This window comes from Athene noctua, chromosome 2, assembly GCF_965140245.1.
Source record: "Athene noctua chromosome 2, bAthNoc1.hap1.1, whole genome shotgun sequence".
NCBI lineage: Eukaryota > Metazoa > Chordata > Aves > Strigiformes > Strigidae > Athene > Athene noctua.
In genome coordinates, this window is record NC_134038.1 from 32329650 (window position 1) to 32350660 (window position 21011).

The 21011-nt window shown below is 40.2% G+C and overlaps 1 protein-coding gene across 5 annotated transcripts in view; it reads left to right on the forward strand.

Moving 5' to 3' along the window:
• ZNF704 (zinc finger protein 704) overlaps window positions 1-21011 on the forward strand; it is a 249314-nt gene that overhangs the window by 196202 nt on the left and 32101 nt on the right. For all 5 annotated transcript variants that reach the window (XM_074898788.1, XM_074898789.1, XM_074898790.1 and 2 more), the window contains 2 exons: window positions 13691-13794; window positions 17880-18112. In XM_074898788.1, the coding sequence (XP_074754889.1) occupies window positions 13691-13794; window positions 17880-18112 (337 nt within the window). The remainder of the gene's footprint in view (window positions 1-13690; window positions 13795-17879; window positions 18113-21011) is intronic.

The window sequence follows — 21011 nt, forward strand, 5'->3', positions numbered from 1 at the left end:
TATTTTTATGAGCAAGCTATCATTACACTACTGCTGTAATTTGCTTCAACTCACACCATTCCCTACGAGAGCTTGCTCCTGCCAGGATGTGAACCTGACTCTTGAGTGTCTGAGCCAAGTGTTCTGGCATTAGCGAAAGGAAGAACTTCACAAATTGAAGATGGCACAGCCTGCTAAGATAAACTTGTGCTTCCTTAGTCACAGCATGCTGTAAAGAAGGATGCTGGCCTAAATTTGCTCATCTGCTAAGATCTGCTGTGAAAACAGCAAAAACCTGTCTTTAAAGGATAGAGAGCAATTCCCGCTGCCCAGGAGCTCTTTGCTGGGCAAATTGTCAGATGTGTCTCCATAGTCACTTGTGTCAGCTAGACCATGCCAGTGGGATTGGGAGGCTGAAGGGGGCCTTTTAAAGGTAGGAGGAGGTGTGATGGGTAGTGCATCCAGGAAGACTTCTCTACCGACATCTTTTCCTTAATGTCAGGTTATAGAAGGACTTTGCACTGAATGTGAAATAAGGGAAAGATTACACTAAGCAAGCTGGGGGAATCAGTGACCTTCTGAGTTGTGCTGAAGAGGCGAAGAGAATCAAGGTTGTGTGTGGGTAAGAATAGATTGACGAAGGGAAGTAAGAGAGAAATAATATGATTCATCTATTTTGAAAAGCCAAAAGGTGATAGTAGAGAAGAGGCTGTGGTTTAGGCTGTGCTATCAGTTTCACTGGGGATTCGCAGCTGCATTGCAGTTTTTACATCTGTATTGAGGTGTGCAAAGGAAAAAGAATAAATTCAGTTGCCTTAATTTTTCTGGCGGAAGAAAAAAAAGGTCAGAAATTATGGATATTCTAAGGACTGCTTATTCCTTAAATAAAAATGGTAAATTTTCAAAACACAGTGATGTTCTGTAAAGATAGTGTTTAGCTGCAGTGCTCCACGTTGCAATGTAATCTGCCTCTGGAAGTGGTCATGTTTGTATTGTATTAAAAACTGCTGCCAGCTGAATGCTGCTTTCAGACAGTAACTCATGGATAAGTAACTCATTCTCTCTGAAGGCTGCATCTCTCTTGTCTGAAGTAGCTAACATGCTACCTGGGGCTCCCAGGAGAGCAGTAAGGATGAGGTTGTGGTTGTCCGATACTTGAGAGAAGACCCAATCAAAGTGGATGTTAAGCAGGCACCAGACCTTGACTACCAGCATCTCACAGGCTGAAGCTACTCCTTTTCATCTCTTTTATTAAAAGATGTATTTATTTGTTAACGGCTTTATTTATCTTCACCTTTGAATTTTCATTAATTCTAGCAGGATTTTTTTCTCCCAATAATTCTCTGATGGTAGCAGGTATGCTAGGGAAGTCCGGCATCAAGATAAAAGGGAAGGATAGGAAAATGCGAGCAGAGCATCACAAGACAGAGGGGCTAAGATGGCAGGGGAGAGGTTGAGGATGAGAGAATGAATTTGTGGAAATTATGGTCTGTCTGCCTGACTGTATGGAAAGTGGGATGTTTTGTATTTGCAGTTCCTTTGGGTCTCCAAACCTGTGTTTCTAGTGTGTACAAATTTAAGGCCAAACTGATAACAATGCTCCTCTGAGATTTCCCCCCATTCTGAACATTCACTATGCTGTGTGTGAAGAGAATTATTTAAATTGTAGCGAAAACTTTAAATGCCAACACCTCTGTGACCATAAATACTCTCCTTTTGTTATTATGGAGCATTGCACATGCTCAGCCACTTCTGGATTTGTTATATGAAGACAAAGAAACTAGAGCGTTAGACCAATGCTAATAATATGGGAATAGAAAAAAAGGTGGTAAATGTTGTGCATTGTTGACTAACAGTGGAAAATTATCCTCTTCTCTCTATGGGAATAGGAAGAGAATTGAATTCTGTAATGGAAAATGATGCCATCTTGTCTGTGTTATCTTTGGTAGATAAAAGTAGAAATGAGGTTAGTAGTATCAACCGTAACATGGACATTTTATAACTCTTCAAGACCCTGGTAAATTTTTACAATGTGTATCTGCAGTTTAATACAGAATACAGCTTGCAGAGGACTTCCAGTATGGAAGGTCATAAAGATGGTATCTTCAAGATGAAGAATGCATCTTCATCACAGCTTTTTGCTCAGATTTCTTCAGATGACTGTTACTGTTGATCATTTACCTCTCAGTATCAGCAGTATCTTTATGGAAGTGTGAGACTGGATAACATGAGCATAATATCAGACCCACAGTAAGGGACTGACTGCTTTATATGATAGTAATTATTACTTGTAATATTTGTCACAGAAGCATTTTCCTAGACAAACAAAAAAAAGCAAAAGTATGCTCTGCTGTTATTTAAAAATATATGAGAACAAGTTTTGCATAACTGACTGTATAACAGTGTTATAGCTTCATAAACAGTTACTAACACAATTACATATATACCAAGGATAATGTTTCCATCTAACAGAACAAACTGGAAAACAATCTGGACCTAGTACTAACCAGATGCTGAGCAGTGTATTCTCAATTTCCCTTTGATATCTGCAGTTCAGTTAGTTTCTAATAATGAAAAAAATTGTTGAATTTCAAGCAAGAACGTTAAGGATGACAGTATACTGAGTTAAGCCAGATGCATTCTTCTGCTACCATGTATTATGTCAGTGGTCTCATTGCTTTTAAATGCAAAGCATTCAAGTAATTAAAAGTAAACAGACAGAAAAAAATAACCCCCCCCACCCCTGGACTCACAGAGCAAACATATTATACCACAATGAATGTTTATTGTTAAAAGCATCTTGAAAAGCATTTAGATTGGGACTACTCATAAATATTCCCAATACCTCCTTTCAGTTTTAATCCATATAAATTGACCATCTTTTCTGCTCACAGTGGTTTACCAAAAAAACAAACAAGTTTTGTAAGACTTCCTAATCCATTTTTATTTTCATAATATCTCTACAATTTTATAAAAGTTCTGTATTTAGTTCAAAATGTAAGTATCTATTTTGGTTACCTTTCCCTATAATGATGTTATGGATCATAGTAAACTGCTTAGAAGTAAATGACGAAGATTTTCAGATTGGGTTTTCCCAAATGTCCCACTGTCCCAATAGGACCATTGCTGCCCCCAGCTTTTTCTGGGTCATCTACCACTTAGAAGGCGTTTTATGTATTGCCACTTGCAGATTATTAAATATAAGGCTTCCCCTGTTCTCGAAGGGTGTGTTATCCCCCAACTTGCTTGACTGTGCAACCTGTATTTTTTGATTGCTTGATATTACCGTGTTGCAGTCATCTCAGTTACAGGGTCAGATTCCAGCTTCGTGTCAATTTGTTCCACTAGGATTGCTGCATAGATTTTAAAAATAAAATCAACATATAGAAACTGTGTGGGGTTTTTTTTCATTGTCATCTCTTCATAAAATGGCAATGCTTTCCCTTCCCTCAAAGGAGGGAATCAAGGGTGAAAAATCAGAGCTCCAGAATTTCTTGAGGACATGCATGACTTACCAGTGACTTTAAAGAGAATCTATTGTATATCCATAGTTATCATGAATCACCACTTGTTTGCTGCTGTTTTTTAAATGCTAGGACTGTTTATAAATGGTGGCAACGGTGTCAAAAATAAAATACTTATTTGTTTTAAAGTAGACCTGAGGGCCTGATAGAGATACAATAATGTTGCATAGTATAAATGAACTATGGCAACTTGCTTGATGATCTTTAATGTAGTGTAATGTAAAGTAGCAGAGCATAGTACCGTTTTCCCTACCATGGCTAATCTTTTCATTTTATGCTATTCCAGTAAGCATGATCATTCCCAACTGCAGTGTCGCTAGACGTGTGCATAAATGTGACTTTCCACACTGTGACAAGTGCCCATGGTATGTTTTGAAAGCACAACTTTAGGTCTAGTTTTGTGATTTTTAACTCTCATAATTTGGGATGCAGGACATTTAATAAATAATCCTAACATGAATGAAACAAAATAATGACTCATCTGCCACCACTGCTCATTATGAACATTTATCAGTTAGGAAATTGTACCCTGAGGGAACATTCTGAGTTGGGAAATATGGAAACAATTTTAATTGTTTATGGACTAAAGAGGGGCCTTTCATGGGAGATTGTTTTAAAGTCATCATCAGTGTGATTGTTAAGGAGGACCATCTTCAGTAAGTAGTTAAGAGTCAAATAATGAAGAAATATGTATAGTAATGGAGTCTAGTGACTGACATCAGTGAACACTGGTGGCTGTCTAGAATTCTGTTTACATCTAGTTTGAAAAAATGAGAAACCAGAAAGCTCAAAAAGACTTACATGTAAGTATTAACAATAAACAGAAACTGGCCCCATGGGTCATTTTTTGAGACTAATTTGATTTCAGCAAAGTGTTCGACATCTTGTTCACATTAGTAGTTACATGTGGCATCAGGACAGTAAACTTAGTGGTTCTTTGATTTGGTGAGAGGAAAAGGGTGTAAACGTAATGTAGACTTGCAGGCTTTTTATTATTGTTTAATAAAATATATTTTATTAGAAAAAAAATGTGTGGGGGGAAAAGCAGTTAACTATTGGTTTAAAATTGTCTTAGAGCAGGTTTTTATAGATATTAATTGTGCTAAACAAATTATCCATATAGATGTGTTAGGACTGTATATAAGCATTGGTATTATAAAATATATTTTGGGAATGTTAGAATTCAATTAATAGAAAGTGGGAGTCACTGTTTGCAACAAAGAAGTACCTTGTATTTGGTATTTTACCTTGGGAAAGATGATGTAGCATCTGCCATAATGATATGTTCAGCTAATCACCAGTGAAATAATTATTCTCAAAGTCTAAGGAAGATTTACCATAAAAGAAATTTTGCAAAAGACTCAGTGAGAGCACTGTGAAATGGAGACGTCAGACATACTAGCAGTTGGGTGGCTCTGACTGTGGGGCCGGATGAGGGTAGCAAACAGTGCTGCTCTTCAGCAGCAAGCTTTGTGGCGGGAATGCAAGCAACCTGGAGAGGCAAGGTGTCTAACCCGCTCTGTGTGTTATCAGGTGGCGTAAGCTGTCCCCTCAGCACATCACAGCGCTTGTTGGCACCGTTCGTGTTAAATCGGGTGAGCTGGGACCTTTGAGATTTTTACTTTCTATCTGTATCCATTGTCAGCATGATAGCTTGCATGGCATTGGGCAGTATCTCTTGGGTGTTGAAGCAAGAAGCTGAGCCCCTTTCCCTGAAGAAAGCATCAGTGCTCAGAAGTTCTATGTTTTCTTTCTGTAAACAATACCCTGTTGAAGTGATCCCGTTTATGAAAGAGAGTGTGCCTGTGAACAAGCTAAAACAGTAGCTAAGGCAAAGGTGGACAGACGAGGGACAAACATTACAGAATCACAGCATCAACTCAATTGGAAAGGACCTTGAAGATCATCCAGTCCAACCATTAACCTAGCACTGACAGTTCCCAACTACACCAGATCCCTCAGCACTATGTCGACCCGACTCTTAAACACCTCCAGGGATGGGGACTCCACCACCCCCCTGAGCAGCCCATTCCAACGCCTAACAACCCGTTCTGGAAAGAAATGCTTCCTAATATCTAGTCTAAACTTTCTCTGGCGCAACTTAAGGCCATTACCTCTTGTCCTGTTGCTTATTACTTGGTTACAGAGACTCATCCCCAGCTCTCTGCACCCTCCTTTCAGGGAGCTGTAGAGGGCGATGAGGTCTCCCCTCAGCCTCCTCTTCTCCAGACTAAACACCCCCAGTTCCCTCAGCCGCTCCCTGTACGACCTGTGCTCCAGACCCTGCACCAGCTTCGTTGCCCTTCTCTGGACACGCTCGAGTCATTCAATGTCCTTTTTGTAGTGAGGGGCCCAAAACTGAACACAGGAATCGAGGTGTGGCCCCACCAGTGCTGAGTGCAGGGGCAAGATCACTTTCCTGTCAGTCTGTTTTTTCAGGGTGCTATTAAAACATAGTTTGTAGAGACCAAATTACTTATTGCATCAGCAAGTGGCCTTTGAAGTAGAGGAGATTGAACAGAAGATCTTCAAGGTTTATGGGTGACCATAAGGGTAAACTGTTCTCTGCAGGGTTCTGTTATTCCTTTATGAATTTAAGTTTTGCTTTGCACTCATAATCTATTAAGTGATTACCATTTGTTTGATTGCTCTGTTTTGAAGCAGACAATTTCTGTGTCATATTCCTACTTCAGCTTCTGTTGTCAGCCCGAGGGCTCTTTGCCAGATAAGTTCTCCTGATATGTCGCAGCTGTTTGAAAAGTAAAAATTATTCATTGGATCAACTTCTTCAATATATAGAATAAATTGTTCCTGTAAACTGCAGCTTATCTCCCAGTGTTGAACTTGGCTTGCTTAACTGTTCCCATTTATGCAGAGCGTTTAAAAACTGTAGATCTTATCACCAGCCAATAAGAAGAGCAGTGTTTTACTACCCATCCTCTCCTTCCCCATCCCCAGCACACTGTATCCTGTATTTTGTAAATCAAAGAGTGAGACCTAGAGTTCAGTCCTGTTCCCATTTGGATAGGTTTGAAATTTCAATTGCCTTTAAGGAAGTCAGACAAGTTGCTTTAGAAGTGGTGATAAAAAGGCTTCTATGAAAAAGGCATTTTCCATCTGTTTTGCAGGCTTGGCCTTAAGCAAACTTTTTTGGGGAGTCTCAGAGAGCAAAGCAGCTATTACTGCCACTGGGCTGCAAAGGAGATGGTGGCAGCAGAATATGTCCATGGGATGTGTTTACACCAGATAACAGAAATCACAGTAATTTGGTATCCTTTTCGTTGCTGGTGCATCTCTGCCAGCACTCTGAAGAGGTCTGGTGTGGTGGCAGCCTACAGAGCAGCCAAGGTAGCATTGACTGGGTCATATCCCCACAGGGAGGAGAGGGACACTGGGAAGGGGAGCTCCATGTGGTCCCAGGGACACATCTGGCTTCGGAAGCCGTCTGCCGTCTGGGGGCCTGAGGAGGAGACGGGGATGACAGAGAGGTGTCGAGACCCCTATGTATGGGAGAGTATGTCAGGCAACCTTTGGAACAAAGTATTGGCTTTTCTTGATTATCTAGATCTATGAAATGGTGGTAAAAATGAATGGATTATTTTCATGTTTTAGTGTTTTTATAAATAATGGCTAGAGAAATATCTGGTTTTAGAGTCCTTTTTTTTGTGGAGCAATGGAAAGTGATCCATGGTTTGATGTGAGTTAAAATAAAAGACTGAGAAATGCTCCTGTATTGCACATCGCTTTCTCTTCAGTTCTTCTGTTAAACATATTTTCTGCTCCAGGATGCTGAGAACCATTCTGTGAATATCTCCCATCTGATATGAATAATTTGCAGAGACTTTTTATTGTCCTTAAACCATTACAGTCCAGATAAAAAGTCAGTTATCTGGTTTACTGACCCTATTAACTCTCCTCAGGCTCTTAAATAACCAGCCAGACTTCCAAAGGTCCTTTGAATAATTGAATTGCAAAATCTATCAACTTGGCCAGGAGGAGGTGGAGAGCTTTGTGGTAGCCTTTGATGCATTTTTCTTTTTTCCTTGAGAAGTTCAGGTATATGTGTTTTTCAGATGAAAAGTTCCTATATTTGTATAATAAAGATTAATTTCTAATAGCTGTCAGTATCAAAAAAAAAAAAAAAAAGGCTTGTGTACAACGAGGACAGCAGAGACAAACACAGAACAGCCAATTACTTTGTATGTGAAGTAGCCTGCAAATACCACAAAGTTAATGTGGAAAAGGTTAATTTTATGTTTGGCCACCATGAGCAAGGGCAGAAATCCCCAGCTCCTAATTAGTGCATTGTATTATTGTGTCTCTGTTTCAGATATCAAACACCAGTTCTCTTTTTAGATGTGCAAATAGTCATGCTCTCTTATGTTTTTAGATGTGTCATTACAGTACTGTACTGATTTAATGTAATGTTTGAAAATATTTCCCTTTGCTTTTGGCTTTATTGTGAAAAGTTGAGGCTTTTACCAAAGAGTGCTGGGGATCTTGAGCTGTTTATATGGATCATTCTCGCTATAGTTTTTGTTTTTGTCTTTGGCAAGTGAGTTAATTTTTAATCTTCATAATCAACAACCAAACATAACATATCAACAAGCAAAGTTGTTCATTTATCTGTACTATCAATATTTTGAATTGTTAGATGGTAACCAGGTATTATTGTAAATGTAAGGTGTTTTATGGATAAGAATGTTTTGCAGCATGATGTTGTAGATCTTTGCTCAAGACAGAAGAGTGGTTGTAGTTACTTTAGATATAAGGAGTCACAGCTTCAGGCATGGCTTTTCTTGCTGACTCCTTTTTAAGATTTTGCCTTTGACATTAATGATGAACTGAAGAAAGCTAAAATCTTTTTATTTTACTTGTAGAATGTAATTCAGGGGGTTTATTTCTTTCAGAATTACTTTTGTTATTACTAGTGCACTGATTACAATGATTCATTATATGATGAATCATATTTTTGGTGTACCGAAAGCCTGTAGTAACACATCTATCAGTATTGATACAGTGCTCAGTATGATGGCATCAGTGCCATGTGGCTATAATCAGGTGGTCAGAGTAAGTCTTCAGACGTCTCTCTTTGAGCATTTAGAAGTGTGGGAGGGCGAGAGCAATTTAAATATACTGTTATTTTGTCCTAGCTGTAGCATATTAATGCATGCATATTTATATGGTACTTCCTTAACAAAAGATCAAGGTGTTGTGTGAACCACTGTTACAAGCTAGTTTTTGGGTAGAGGACATAGCCAGCTAACATAGCATATTAGCATTTTTGTGCTTGACTGCCACCGTTCTTGATCAATCCTAGTTAAAATCTTTTATTTTGTTCATTTTTTACTGTATCCTTCTGGTGAGGATAGCAGTAAGAAATAGGTAAGCCCATGCCTCTGCCAAAATAGAGAATATAAGCCTTTTAATAATTCTAAATATTTAGGGCATATGGGCTTCAGGTGGTTGTTGTTTAGAAAGTAGGATAAGGAAAGGCAAGCTCAGCAATGCTGGAACAGCAGGGAAATGTGGTTCTGGAGGAGAAGGCTGGGGCTGTGACTGTCAACTTCTGTAGCCAAAGTTCACTTGAAGTAATTGGAAATATCCTTAATCTTCTCTTCTCCATGGGCTCATCTGGTGCTGAAGGTTCTACCCCCTTGCAGCCTGGTCCTGCCAGCTGCAGGATGCTGCTGCCCCTGCTCTCCCCTCTTACCTCCTCAGCGGGAGCAGAGCCCTGGTGACGAAGCGCTGCCCAGTCGCACTCACGCTGTGTCAGGGCAGCTCCAGCGCATAGGAGGGTGCTTTCCGTACGGTGAACCCGTGCCTCATTGCTTTGGGCATTGCTGCGCTGGAGTTAGAGGTTGCTGGTGAGGGAATTAACTGAAAGCTTTGTAGTTGTGGTCAGGGAAAATGAATCTGTCTGGTTTTTATTTTTTCTTTGCTTAAAATGAACTTAGTTATCTTTTTTGAATAAGATCTATTTTATCAAAAACACCTGCTACCACTGCTAGTTTCTCTGCTCTAAGAATATTCTCCAGGACCCTTAAAATATGCTTGGGTAAAGTACTGACCTAAGATGCAGTCTTTCCAAGAGGAAGAACCGCAGGCTTTTTGATCTAAGCCAGGCAAATAATAAAGAATAGACTAAAGATTTCAAAAGCAGAATAAAATGCATATTTCTAAGGATATTTTAAAAAACCCTTTCCAGCCATAGATGATGGTGTAGTTGATAGAGAGGAGAAAAAACAGAGGTGTGGTATAGGTGTGCCCAGATGAGAATAACACTTAATTGGGAGTGTGAAGGTAACTGGGCGGAAGAGGACCTGTGCACCTTTCCTGAAGGGAGGTCTGAAGACATCCCCTTGCCAGAAAGTTGCTAGTAGGGAGGAATCCTACCAAGAGCTTAAACTGTGGGTTCAGTCTCATAAGGAAACATGGGTCCTAGGGGGAGCCAGCTGCTGGCTGAGGAAACAGGACAGCAGGAGATCGGATGTTGTGTTGGTTTGGGACACTTTTGTAGCCTTGGACTCATCTTGGATCCTCTTTTGCTCATCTTTTGGATCTTAAACCCAGCCTTTCCTTGCAGAGAGGTCTGGCTGAGGAAGATGTGATTGTTTCTTAACACTGTTAAATGATTATCAAAAAAGCAGTAAATTCATCAGCAAAACCAAGGAAAGGGTTGAGCTAGAGTGAGGGTAGTAACTAAGTTTAATTTAAGCTTGGCTTTTAAATAAAAGGACAATTTTAAATACCAGACTGGCTAGATTACCATATTGCAGGGATCAGGTGAAACCAGGGAGACATGAAGCTGAGAGACATGGGGTGGTGGTAAAAGATCGTCCCAAGGTCCTCCAACTTCTGCTGCTAACGTCTCAGCTAATTCATTATAATTCAGCTATTGGTATGTGTTTCAATTTGCAAAGACTTGGAAATAAAGGATCCAAAAGTTCTTGGTCTCAAATGCAGAGTGGGCTGACACAAATATATCCATCCAAAAGTTGAGAGGCAGGGTTTGGAGGCTGGAATGTGAGATTAAAGGAAGGAACAATTCTTCACGGATGATGTAGTAGATGATCCTACAAATGATTTAGATTTCATTACACCTAATAACAGTATAAACAACATTAGGGTTTATAACTTCAGTCTGCAGAAAATCACCTTAGCAATGGTGGAATAAATGGTTTGTGAACAATCGATGTGTAGCAGAGAAGTTATTCTCCCCTCTGAGTGCAAATACTGTTGAACAGCTGTGTGCAGGTTCAACTTTCCAGCAGAGAAAGCTTGAAAAGACTGGGGCAGTCTTATGGCATTGACTCACATGTGATGCTGACTAAATGCAGATGGCTTAAGTGGTCCCTGTCTTCAGTTTTGTGCTTTGACTCTCCCTTGAAGGCTGCTGTTGCTGCAGCAGTGCTGGCTGAGTGATATATGAAATACGTGTGTTTACATTTATGAGCTGACCTATAAAAATGTGTTTGGGAGCAGATTCACATAAGCCAGCACTTGTAGCTGCTAAAATTCTTGTGGCTGGGAAATACGAGCAGAGCATTCCTTGTTTGCTGGATGCAGCTGAGGAGCGGTAAGTAGTAAAATAACTGTGATTTGAAATAGGCAGAGAAAAAGTCCAAAGTTTTATTTATTTGGCCTTTCCATATTGAAAACCTGGTAAATTGGATCAGGTAGAAAAAAAGCATTCCAGTAATTGCAAGAATTTGTTTTAACATGCCTAGAAATGGCAGGGATTCTCATGACTGGTTTTGTCCTCTGCCTACCTGTGAAAACTGTCATCTTAGGCACGGATGCCAATGCTGACAATTTTGGGGCATTGGTGACAAAATTATTTGGAGCAAAGGTTAATTTTTCAGAGCAGTAGTCTGAGTCATTGTGAAGGGGAAGAAAAAAAATCAATACAGAAGAGGTAGGAGAAGTTAAAATTGTAGACTATTTGGAGGAACTTTGAGATTTGCTCCAGGTCTGGATTCTGACGTCCTGACACCAACTTGGCAAATGCTTGCAACAACTGCTGTAGTGTGATTTTGCAGTTCTGCAGAGATCTGGATGGGAGTGCGTTTCCTGTTGCCACACACAGAAGAGCCTTGTTGGAAGGCTGATTGCAAACTCTAGGGATCAGCTTCTCCAGCGTATCAAGAACCTGTGGTCATTCTGTTGCAGAAGTGCAGATATTAGTGGTTCATCCACAGCTGAATAAAGGACTAGGGACAGTAGGTGTAGTCTTGCAGGAGTGGGCTACAGAGCAGCTGCATCCTTCTCAGTGGATATTCATACTAGGATATTAGGTAATTGGAAAATCATTTGGCCGCGTTGGTCTCCAGAAAATATAGCATCTCCATGTCATCCCTGAGGAAGGGGCTTCTGAGCCCAGAGGAATTTGGCATTCTGAGCGAAATATTCCTCTGCAGGCGAGAGGACCTAATGGGTGATGGATTTGGGTATTAACTGGTTATAGCAAATATCCAAGATGTTTCCAGTACACAGTGATGACCATATGGCTGCTGTGCTCTTTGCAAAGCTTTAGCTGAAGGAAAGTTTCTATGGATATAATCAGAATGAAGCAGGAACCATCATCAGCCACTGGTGTGTTGCAAAAGACAGTCACAAGAGCTAAACAGTTGTGCAGCACGGGAGAGTGTTCATCTGCATCTGCGTGGGTCCTTGCATCAGCAGAAGGCAGCTGTGAACTATTTCATGGACAAGTTCGAGGTTTGCTCACTAAAATATCAAGCAGCTTTGACTGCAGGATAGTATCCAGTTAATGATCCTTCCACCCAATGGGTTAAATGGGATTCTAAAAGGGGGACTGCAACCAGCATGTTCTGTTCCTCTTGGTGACTTGCCGAGCAACAGTTGATGGAAAGCCTCAGATAGCTGAACACTTCTCATATTGGGCTTTAAATAAAGACTCAACCTGATCGGTTAAATAGAGCTCTTGGGAAGGCACAGAGGAAATTCTAGAAACCCCACAATGCAAAATAGAGGGGAGAAAAGTGTCCTTTTGTAAGAACAAATTTAACTTGATCTTTAGTAAATGAGAAGGTGGTTTTGGATGATCAGTTGTATGTTTGAAAGCAGATGTTTACAAGATGCTGTCTGCTTTGATTCCACTGTCCCACAAGGATGGAAAGCAAAAGTCTGCTAAACCCAATGGGTTTAGTAGTTTTATTTTGGTACATTCACTCTTCAGAAAGTGTACACTGTCAGAAAGAGAGTTGCTTTTGGGGGAAAAAAAAAATGTGATAGTATGTACATTTTTACAGAGAAAGAAAATCCTGCATTGTCTAAAAAAACTATGACTCCTTGAGCAATGGGTCACTGAAGCCTTGTTTCTGGCAGCATCCATTCTTCTCCAAATCCTCTCCTCCCTCCCCTGGCAAGCTGACTGTCCTCCTTTCCCTTATTACTCCTTCCCCATGCCCTCTCCTCTGATTTAGGGCTGGTTTCCAGCTAGACTGAGCTAAGGCAGCACCATGTCCCTCTCTTCCCACTGTGCCATTCTACTGGCTCAGGCTCCCATCATACCTGCAACAAAATCTTCTATTGTTGTTTCCCCCCCCCCCCCCCCCCCCCCCCCCCGTACTAGTTTTCTGACAATTTGCTAATTATTTTAAATAATTGGTTTACAATCTGACCAGAATAAGTTTAGGATCAGTCTGTAGGAGAGAATACAGGACAGTTAATAGCATGCAACAAAATAAAAATTGCATCCCTTAACTAAAGTTCATAGTTCTTTCTCACCCTACAGAGAACAGTGTATGTTATTAATGTTACTAGTAGTCTTATCTGGTTTTGGATCTCTATGTCTTTATCCAAGAAAAAGAACCCTTAAGTACAGACTTAGTTCTAAGTGTAGGAATAGCTGAAATTCTGGAAAAAATAAGGAACAGAGTCAAGCTTATGGAGGGTCACAGTACTCCTGAGAATCTCATATGAAGATGTATTCTCTTTTCCCACTGCTTTTCCTATTTACACTAAGCTGGTTTGCTTAAAGTAGCCACTTGATACGCTCAGGTTGCCAGAATACAAAAGCTTTGAGAATGGCTTGGTGGCTTGCTTTCGATACTGTGCTGTGCTGGCTTAGGGATTGGGCTGGTATTAAAAAAACCTAAAAACCACTAAAAAACCCTTACATTTGCTGATGTGTTTCCTGCCTCCTATTCACTGTGTTTCAGAAAATCTTCAGAAGAACTGGACATGGATAAAGTAACAGCAGCCATGGTACTCACCAGTTTATCCACCAGCCCTTTGGTCCGCAGCCCTCCTGTCCGACCCAACGGTAAGGCTTCAGAGCAGCGCCTGGGCAGGGGCTGAGGGGAGGGGTGCCAGGGCCGTGTTTGTGGGGGCTTGTTTCCAGGACTTGTGGCTGTGGTGGAGGTCAAGGGGTGGGTGGCTGTCTTCTGGCAGTGACCCATGCATGCTGGAGATTATACTGAGCTTTGCTGTGACCTAGTCAAGATGTTCAGTGCAACATCGGCAGAAATGAAACCTTTTCCGTAACTGTAGAGCACCTCCAGTTTGTGAAACAGGAGATGTGTCATTTCATAAATGGGAGGTGAGCACTGCGGAAGGTCTCCTGACCTCACTGAAACACTAATTTTCCAAACAGCTTATTTGAATTTGCACATATGCACTAAACATGACAGGAGTTGTTCTTGTCCCCACCCCATGGAAATAAGTTCAGATTTTACTCGACACTATGATGAGATAAAGCACTTTGAGATCACAGCCCTTGGCTGAGAGGCCGTGCACTAAAGGTCTGTGTGGCGACAGGTCTGATTCTACTGATGCAGGATGAGACCCTCAGTTCCTCTGCCCTTTGTAACTCTGATGGTCTACCATTAAATACATAATCCTTTAAAAGAGTACTCCATTCATGGTATAGCAGAAAACACACAAATAAAAAATAAATCTAAAAAGTTAGTGGTAATAATGAAATTGATAATGAAATACAATCTATGCAAGCTTGACTGGAGTTACAAGGAATTTTTTTAAGTCTTACATTTTAAGGAATAATTTAATTAGGGCACCCTTGTTAGGCTTTCTCAGCACTGTTTGTATGTCTCTGTCTTTTCTTACTCACTTGTAACTGTTAAACAGACACTCGATGCCCTGCTACTGTAAACAATTGGAGGACTTTGAGGAATACTTACAGATGCAAATTAATAAGGGTACTAGTCCTTGCATTTCTTCATGGAAGCATGGGCGATCCACTAAATCATGTTCTTAAAAGGATTTCATACCAAGTGTCCCAGCTTTAAAGATTTTTGAACAAACAGTGTGGTTTTTTCCATTTTTTTCCTGGAAATGCAGGTTTTATCCATTTCGGTGGAATTCTAACCATGAACACCCATGGCTCCTGTTTGTGTACTTTCCAGTGTTGAAAACCAGAAGTGTTTATGGAGTATGGAGCCCTGGGAAACCTCCGGCAGTGACATCCCCAGTGACTGTCCTGCCTCAAGGCTGGAGGCTGCCAACCCCCAGGGAAGGCCAATGGAAGGTTAAAAACATACCAGCTCTTCAGCTGCTCAGCTCAGAGCCGAACCCACAGATGAAGATGGATTTGTGCTGATGTGCCAGGCAGGGATTTGGAGTGGCCGAGGCATGCATGTGTCCCGCGTTGCATCCCCGATCACGGGGAGCTGCTCTGGTGTGGGGCAAGGCAGTATCTGCCACCTCAGACAGTTTGAGCAGATGACACTTGTCAGGAGCAGCAGTGCACATTAGCTAGCAGCTGTCGACTGGAAAGATCTTCCAAACAAGCCCTTTTGAATTGCTAATAGGTAAATGGTAGCTGTTAGCTGCCTTTGATATTTCTTCATGCAGTCTGAGTGCTCTTTGATATTTCTTCACATAGCTTGTCTGCTTGTTTCCCAAAATCTGGGAAGACTAGCCTGAAAAAGTAATTCACTGAAAACGTAATTCATGTGTTTTCAGTAGTCACAGAAAAGATTTTGAAGCTGTTGTTGGGCATCTTCTCCCTGAATACCTTACTTTTGCCTGAGTGAAGATTCACTAAAGACTTAAATAAAAGATTTGATAATGTAAAGCTCATTTGGTGTTGCAAGGCTAGGCTCTGATCTTAGTAATATCAGCTACAAATGTACTAATGATTAATTCTTTGTGCATCCCTTTCCAAAAAAGGGCAGTAAGTAGCAGTGTAATTAAAGGTCCATTTGTTTAAACAAATGGGATTTTGCCTGGAATAAAAAAAGTAACATTAGCATTAATATTAAAGTCTGATCTGTGCTGGAATTATTGGGGATGAGCAGCCATGTAAACAGGATCAGAGTTTGGCCCTTGTTTCCCTGCAGCTGAGTAATATTTGGTCTGGTTCTCTTTCACGCAACTCCAGCAATGTGAAAAGAGCCCCAAAATAAGAGTAAGTTGCATTTATTTATATTTTAAACTTCTTTACATTGACAGATTTGTTAGTATTAATGAGAACCACTGTTTGTTTTTTTTTTCCTGTTGTCAACCTCATCCAGTCTTTTCCATACTATTTTTAAAATGTTCTTGATTTACATCTCTTTCTCAGCAAGGTGAGGAGAAGCTGTAAACCCTGAGAGTACAAAGTACCATCGTAAATGTGTCAGAAAGTAGTAGTTGAAAGAGTGCTGTTTTCTTTGTTTTTCTGAAGAAATGGAAATTTGAAGCTATGCTAAGGTCACAAGTTGATACCAGATGTACTTTCTTGGCTTTGGCACAAGACTCAAATACAAATACTTAAAAGAAAACCCACCTCCATTACAGTCACATGAAGGCTGTAATCATGAAACAAAACATGACATTTTCACACGTTAACTTACTAGCTACCACAAATGTATATGTCCTTTCCCAAAAAGGAACTGGGACGGAGAGGGAGGGTTGATCCCATTTATGCTCTGTGGCCCTGATCGGTAAGTGTGGGGACTTGGCTGCTGCCTACACAAGGGGATATTTTTATGCATGTGCTTACTTGATGGAGCACTGCATTCAGTTTTGTGAGCAGCTGATGTTAATGATTAAGGGTTTAGTCCAAACCCATCTGAATCAGGAGAAAAAAAATCATTGGTTTGAGGTTAAGTTTTTGGTAGCAGGTGGTAGACATTATTTTCTTGCTGATGTCATTAGTTAAATTTATCTGTAAGAAATTGAGAAGGAATGAAGGAGTGACTTCTGCAGAACTCTGAAAGGCAGGTGCTGGCTTGAAAAGACTCCTGTCTCACACTTAAATAACGTTTCATGAACAGATAAGATGTTATTTGCTTGCCAATTCCAAAGTCAGTTATTGCACAATACTCAGACACCTACGGTATCATTGGGAAAAGCTTCCAATGCCTGAGTGAGGGAGAAACTGCACCTAAACCATCCCTGTAGGTGTGCCCGAGCCCTGTGAGAACCTGAAGCTTTGGACAGAGCTGCCCATGGTTGCACCGCTGACACACCCGGGCCATACGTTTGCTGAGCTCATGACCTACATACTCTTCTCCTGCCAGAAGCCCTTTAGGGATTGGGAAGGGTGACATGCCAATGTCTAACGCCCGAGGACACCAGCACATGAAACGTGGCTCCAGACGTGCCCCAGATTGCAGAAGCAGTGCTGTTACACCCACCCTCCATGTTGTAGAGTAACCTGTTAGCTTGAGTGTCTGCTTACCACCTAATGTCAGGGGAGCTGCAGCAGTGAGGCAGGGTTCCTCCAGTGAGTAGGTGTGGTGGTGATCCAGCATCTGTGCATCCCACTTCTGAAAACGGGTGCCTAATGATACACCTGTATGAAGGAAAAGGGATATCCTTCCAAGGATACGTGCTACCTCATTTAGAGATTCAAATCAGGCAGAGGCGTGTGCCTTGAGAGATCATGGAAAGAGAGAGTGTAATTATGGTTTTCTTTGGTGTTTTAGTACTGGAATGATGATCATGTTTTTGCAGATCTACTTAGTGTCCTGGGGCTCATGTCCCCCTTCCCAGGGGATTCCAGTTGGCCGGGCAGTATCTTGGAGCTTGGTCTGATGCCCCACCACAATCATGTGTTCATGTTGAAGGTCGAGGATGTATTTGAATGTTTTCCTGTAATCATGCATTCAATTTCTGACTGCTTATTGCAGTTTATGCTGCAGAAGAGGTTATTTTTCCAAAGCCAGCATTTCTTTTTAGAAAGATACTTTGTTTTCTTAAAAAAAACCTGAAAAATCAAGTGTGGAATATATAATTTGTGTGCCATGAGATAGATGTAGTTTTCCTCTCCACATACAATGCTTTTTTTTTCCTTTATTGAATGTACAGTTAATTACCAACATGGCATCTAAGCCTTAGATAAAAGAGCTCCTTAGCCATAACACATGACACTGTTGTAATGATGGCTGTTGTTGTTCTTGACAGAATCCCTAAATGGATCTTGGAAAGAAGGAGGATTTGTGCCTTCTAGTACCAGCAGCAGTGGATACTGGAGCTGGAATGCTCCCAGTGACCAGTCCAACCCATCCACCCCATCTCCACCTCTGTCAGCTGATAGCTTCAAAGCCTTTCGGACACCTTCCCAGCCAGATGATGGTATTGACGAAGCTGAAACAAGCAACCTTCTCTTTGATGAACCTATTCCTAGGAAGAGAAAGGTTAGCCTCATATTAAATTCCATCCCCATGGGCAGTTAGGATGTTAGTAGACTTATTTTGCTGCAAGAAGGGAACAGGTCACCCAAACAGCTCTGTATGTGTATCCCCCTCCTTGGCATCCAGCTAACATAGGTACTTAGCCTAGTCACTGTGTCTCATTCAACCTAGTCACCTACTGCACACACATGCTGCCATCAGCACCACATATTTGCTGGCAGATGGTGAGGTTCTACAGAGCCTCCTGCTCAGAAAACACTAAAGTGATTTCCAGAAGGTGTTGCCTCTGGCCATTGAAGGGATTTCTGTCCTACTTTGGCAAATCCTTTGTATGCAGGATGCAACAGGCAGCCTTTACATGTCATCACAGAAACTGGATATGGCCTTAATAGTTTTTGTTCCCTGAAAATGCTGTTTGTCTGACAGCGTGTCAGATACCTTAATACTGTGAAGCTTTCTCTGCGCAAACATATGGAGTGAAAAAAAAAGAGAGATCAAACCTGATGGCTTTTGATACAGTATTAGCAGTGGCCAAATTTATCCTTGGTAGGAGTGCAAAAGCAAACTAAATAAAACACAGTGTAAAAAAAAGAAAAAAGTCCAAAACTAACCCCAAACAAGCAATGTTATGCTAGCAGGCAAGCTCTTCTCAAAGAAAAAGAAAACAAAGAGATGGCACTAGTCCAAGTTTTCTTCCCTCCCAATGAAACAGGACAGATTTTACATAGCAAGATGAAAAAGGGCTTTTTGTAAGGAGAAAAAACAGATAATTTATTCTCCTTGGTGACTTTGTTTCTGGCTCAGTCTGAGACAGTTAATTGCTTCATCACCAGCAGGAAGAAGTTTTAATGATTGTTTAAACCTGTTCAGATTTACCCTTTTGCTCCAGAAGTTGCTTATTTGCTCACCCACACTGTTCTGCCCTTGTTTGTGGGAGAGGGACATGAAATGATTGTGCTTCTTGCTAAAAAGGAAAAAAAAAAAAATTGGAGGACACCTTTGTTATAATAAATTAGACGTTAGAGCTGACTGTTAAACTAAAGACAGAGATGATTTTGGGGGGTGTGGAACAGGAGGAGTGGGAATGCAGGTTCGCCTTTTACTTCTCAGTTAAAGCTCAGCTTATTAGCATCACTCTTATTGCTCAGCTGTGATGAGACAGATGGGTTTGCAGCTGCCATCTTTGTTTTACAAGTTGTCTTTGAATATTTCTATTTATGTACCCACCACTGATGTATTACGCTATCTGTTCTGGTTTGCAGGGATTTTGCTCTGTATGGCAAATATTTAATATAAATAAATAACATTACCTGCCAAAATTTGTTTTATAAATGAACTGTGTTTCCTGCAGGTTTTTTTATTCTGGCCCCAGCATGGTACTTAGTATCTGAGTACAGCTTCGCACCCTTAGAAGCTGAAATAAAAATGTTCAGGTTATTTCTTCTTCAGGGCTGCAAAAATCAGAAGGAATAAACCTGGAAATAGAGTGATCAGTAACCTCACTTTTACTCATTAAAGTTTCTTCCATTTCATATTTGGAAAATGTCATGTTTAGCAACCACTTTGCCTTAAAGTTGTTTGCTTAAAAGTTTCCACTAATGTAATTATTCTTCCCCAAACCATTTGTGTTCCATTATTTTCTTAAATAAAACATTAAGCCTGATTAGGCAATTTTTTGACTAGTCAGAAATGGAAGCATGGTTTATGTTCTGTATTTCTACTGAGTGAGATTTCATTTGGTTATGTTAAAATGCATGGGGTTTTGCAGACTCCCAGTACTGACAATAAATGCAGAAACACAGTGGGGCTAAAAGGTTGGTTTGACCATCAATCTGGAGATTGATGTTAAACCATTCTGTTTTCCTGATGTCGTATCAGAATTCCTAAGATGTAAATGATAACCATGGTCTTCATCTTATCCCCATGGTTGGTTGTGGATTCTTGAGCTGATGATAGTATTTAGTATTATATTGTAGAAGTAAGAAATGTATTTATCAGAATTGCCAGATAGATTATATTCAGTTTTAGGAAAAGAGTTCTGTATCTATTTGAATGGTAGTTGTATTATCAGATAAAAAAATATAGAGGGAATTTATGTGTGACTTATTCCAAAGTAGAAGGTTTTCATATAAACAGCATGACCAGGTACCTCAAATCTTAAAGCCCTTAGCATCCATACTTTCAAACAGGAGACATTAGACTGCCAACTATGAGGGCATGCTACTACAATCAACTTGTATTTTAAAAAGCCCATCAACAGAGATTTTTTTAAAATATATTCTAATCATCATCTTTCTAGAAAATGCTAAAACTTGCCATCTACTGGCATACAGTTCCAAAGGGTCCAAATGGAAAAAACCACCAACTCAAATTTCATTCAAGACACAGTGAACCATGTACTTAACTTAAGGATGTGCTTGTTCCATTTTTTTTTTTTTCAGCAAGCTTTATATGAATATATATATACATTTAATCTTACATGTAACTAAAATTACAATATAATAATACACTATTTTGAAGGTCTTCCTCATGTTTTCTTCAATAATGTGTTCTGTAATAATAGATTAATTTTTGAGAAGTACAATTTAGATTTTTTAAATTTAAAATTTATAAAGTAGGTTTAATTTTGGAGTAAAATTAGCTTTTACAAAAATCTATACAGTTCTGCAACATCTGTGTTTCATACTGTGCTTTAAATTAAGACTAGTTTTCTCCAGAGTCCTCAAAATACTGAGGATTGGGATGGTTATAGCTTTGTTGGCTATGCTCTAAACAATTATTTTAGGCCAGTGAATTAAAGAATATAACAAGAATATTAAAATGAGATTATACACATATTCTTTTAAAAATGTTGAACACAGCCAGATGGCTTCTCATTCTCTTGTCCAAGTAAGGGTCACAA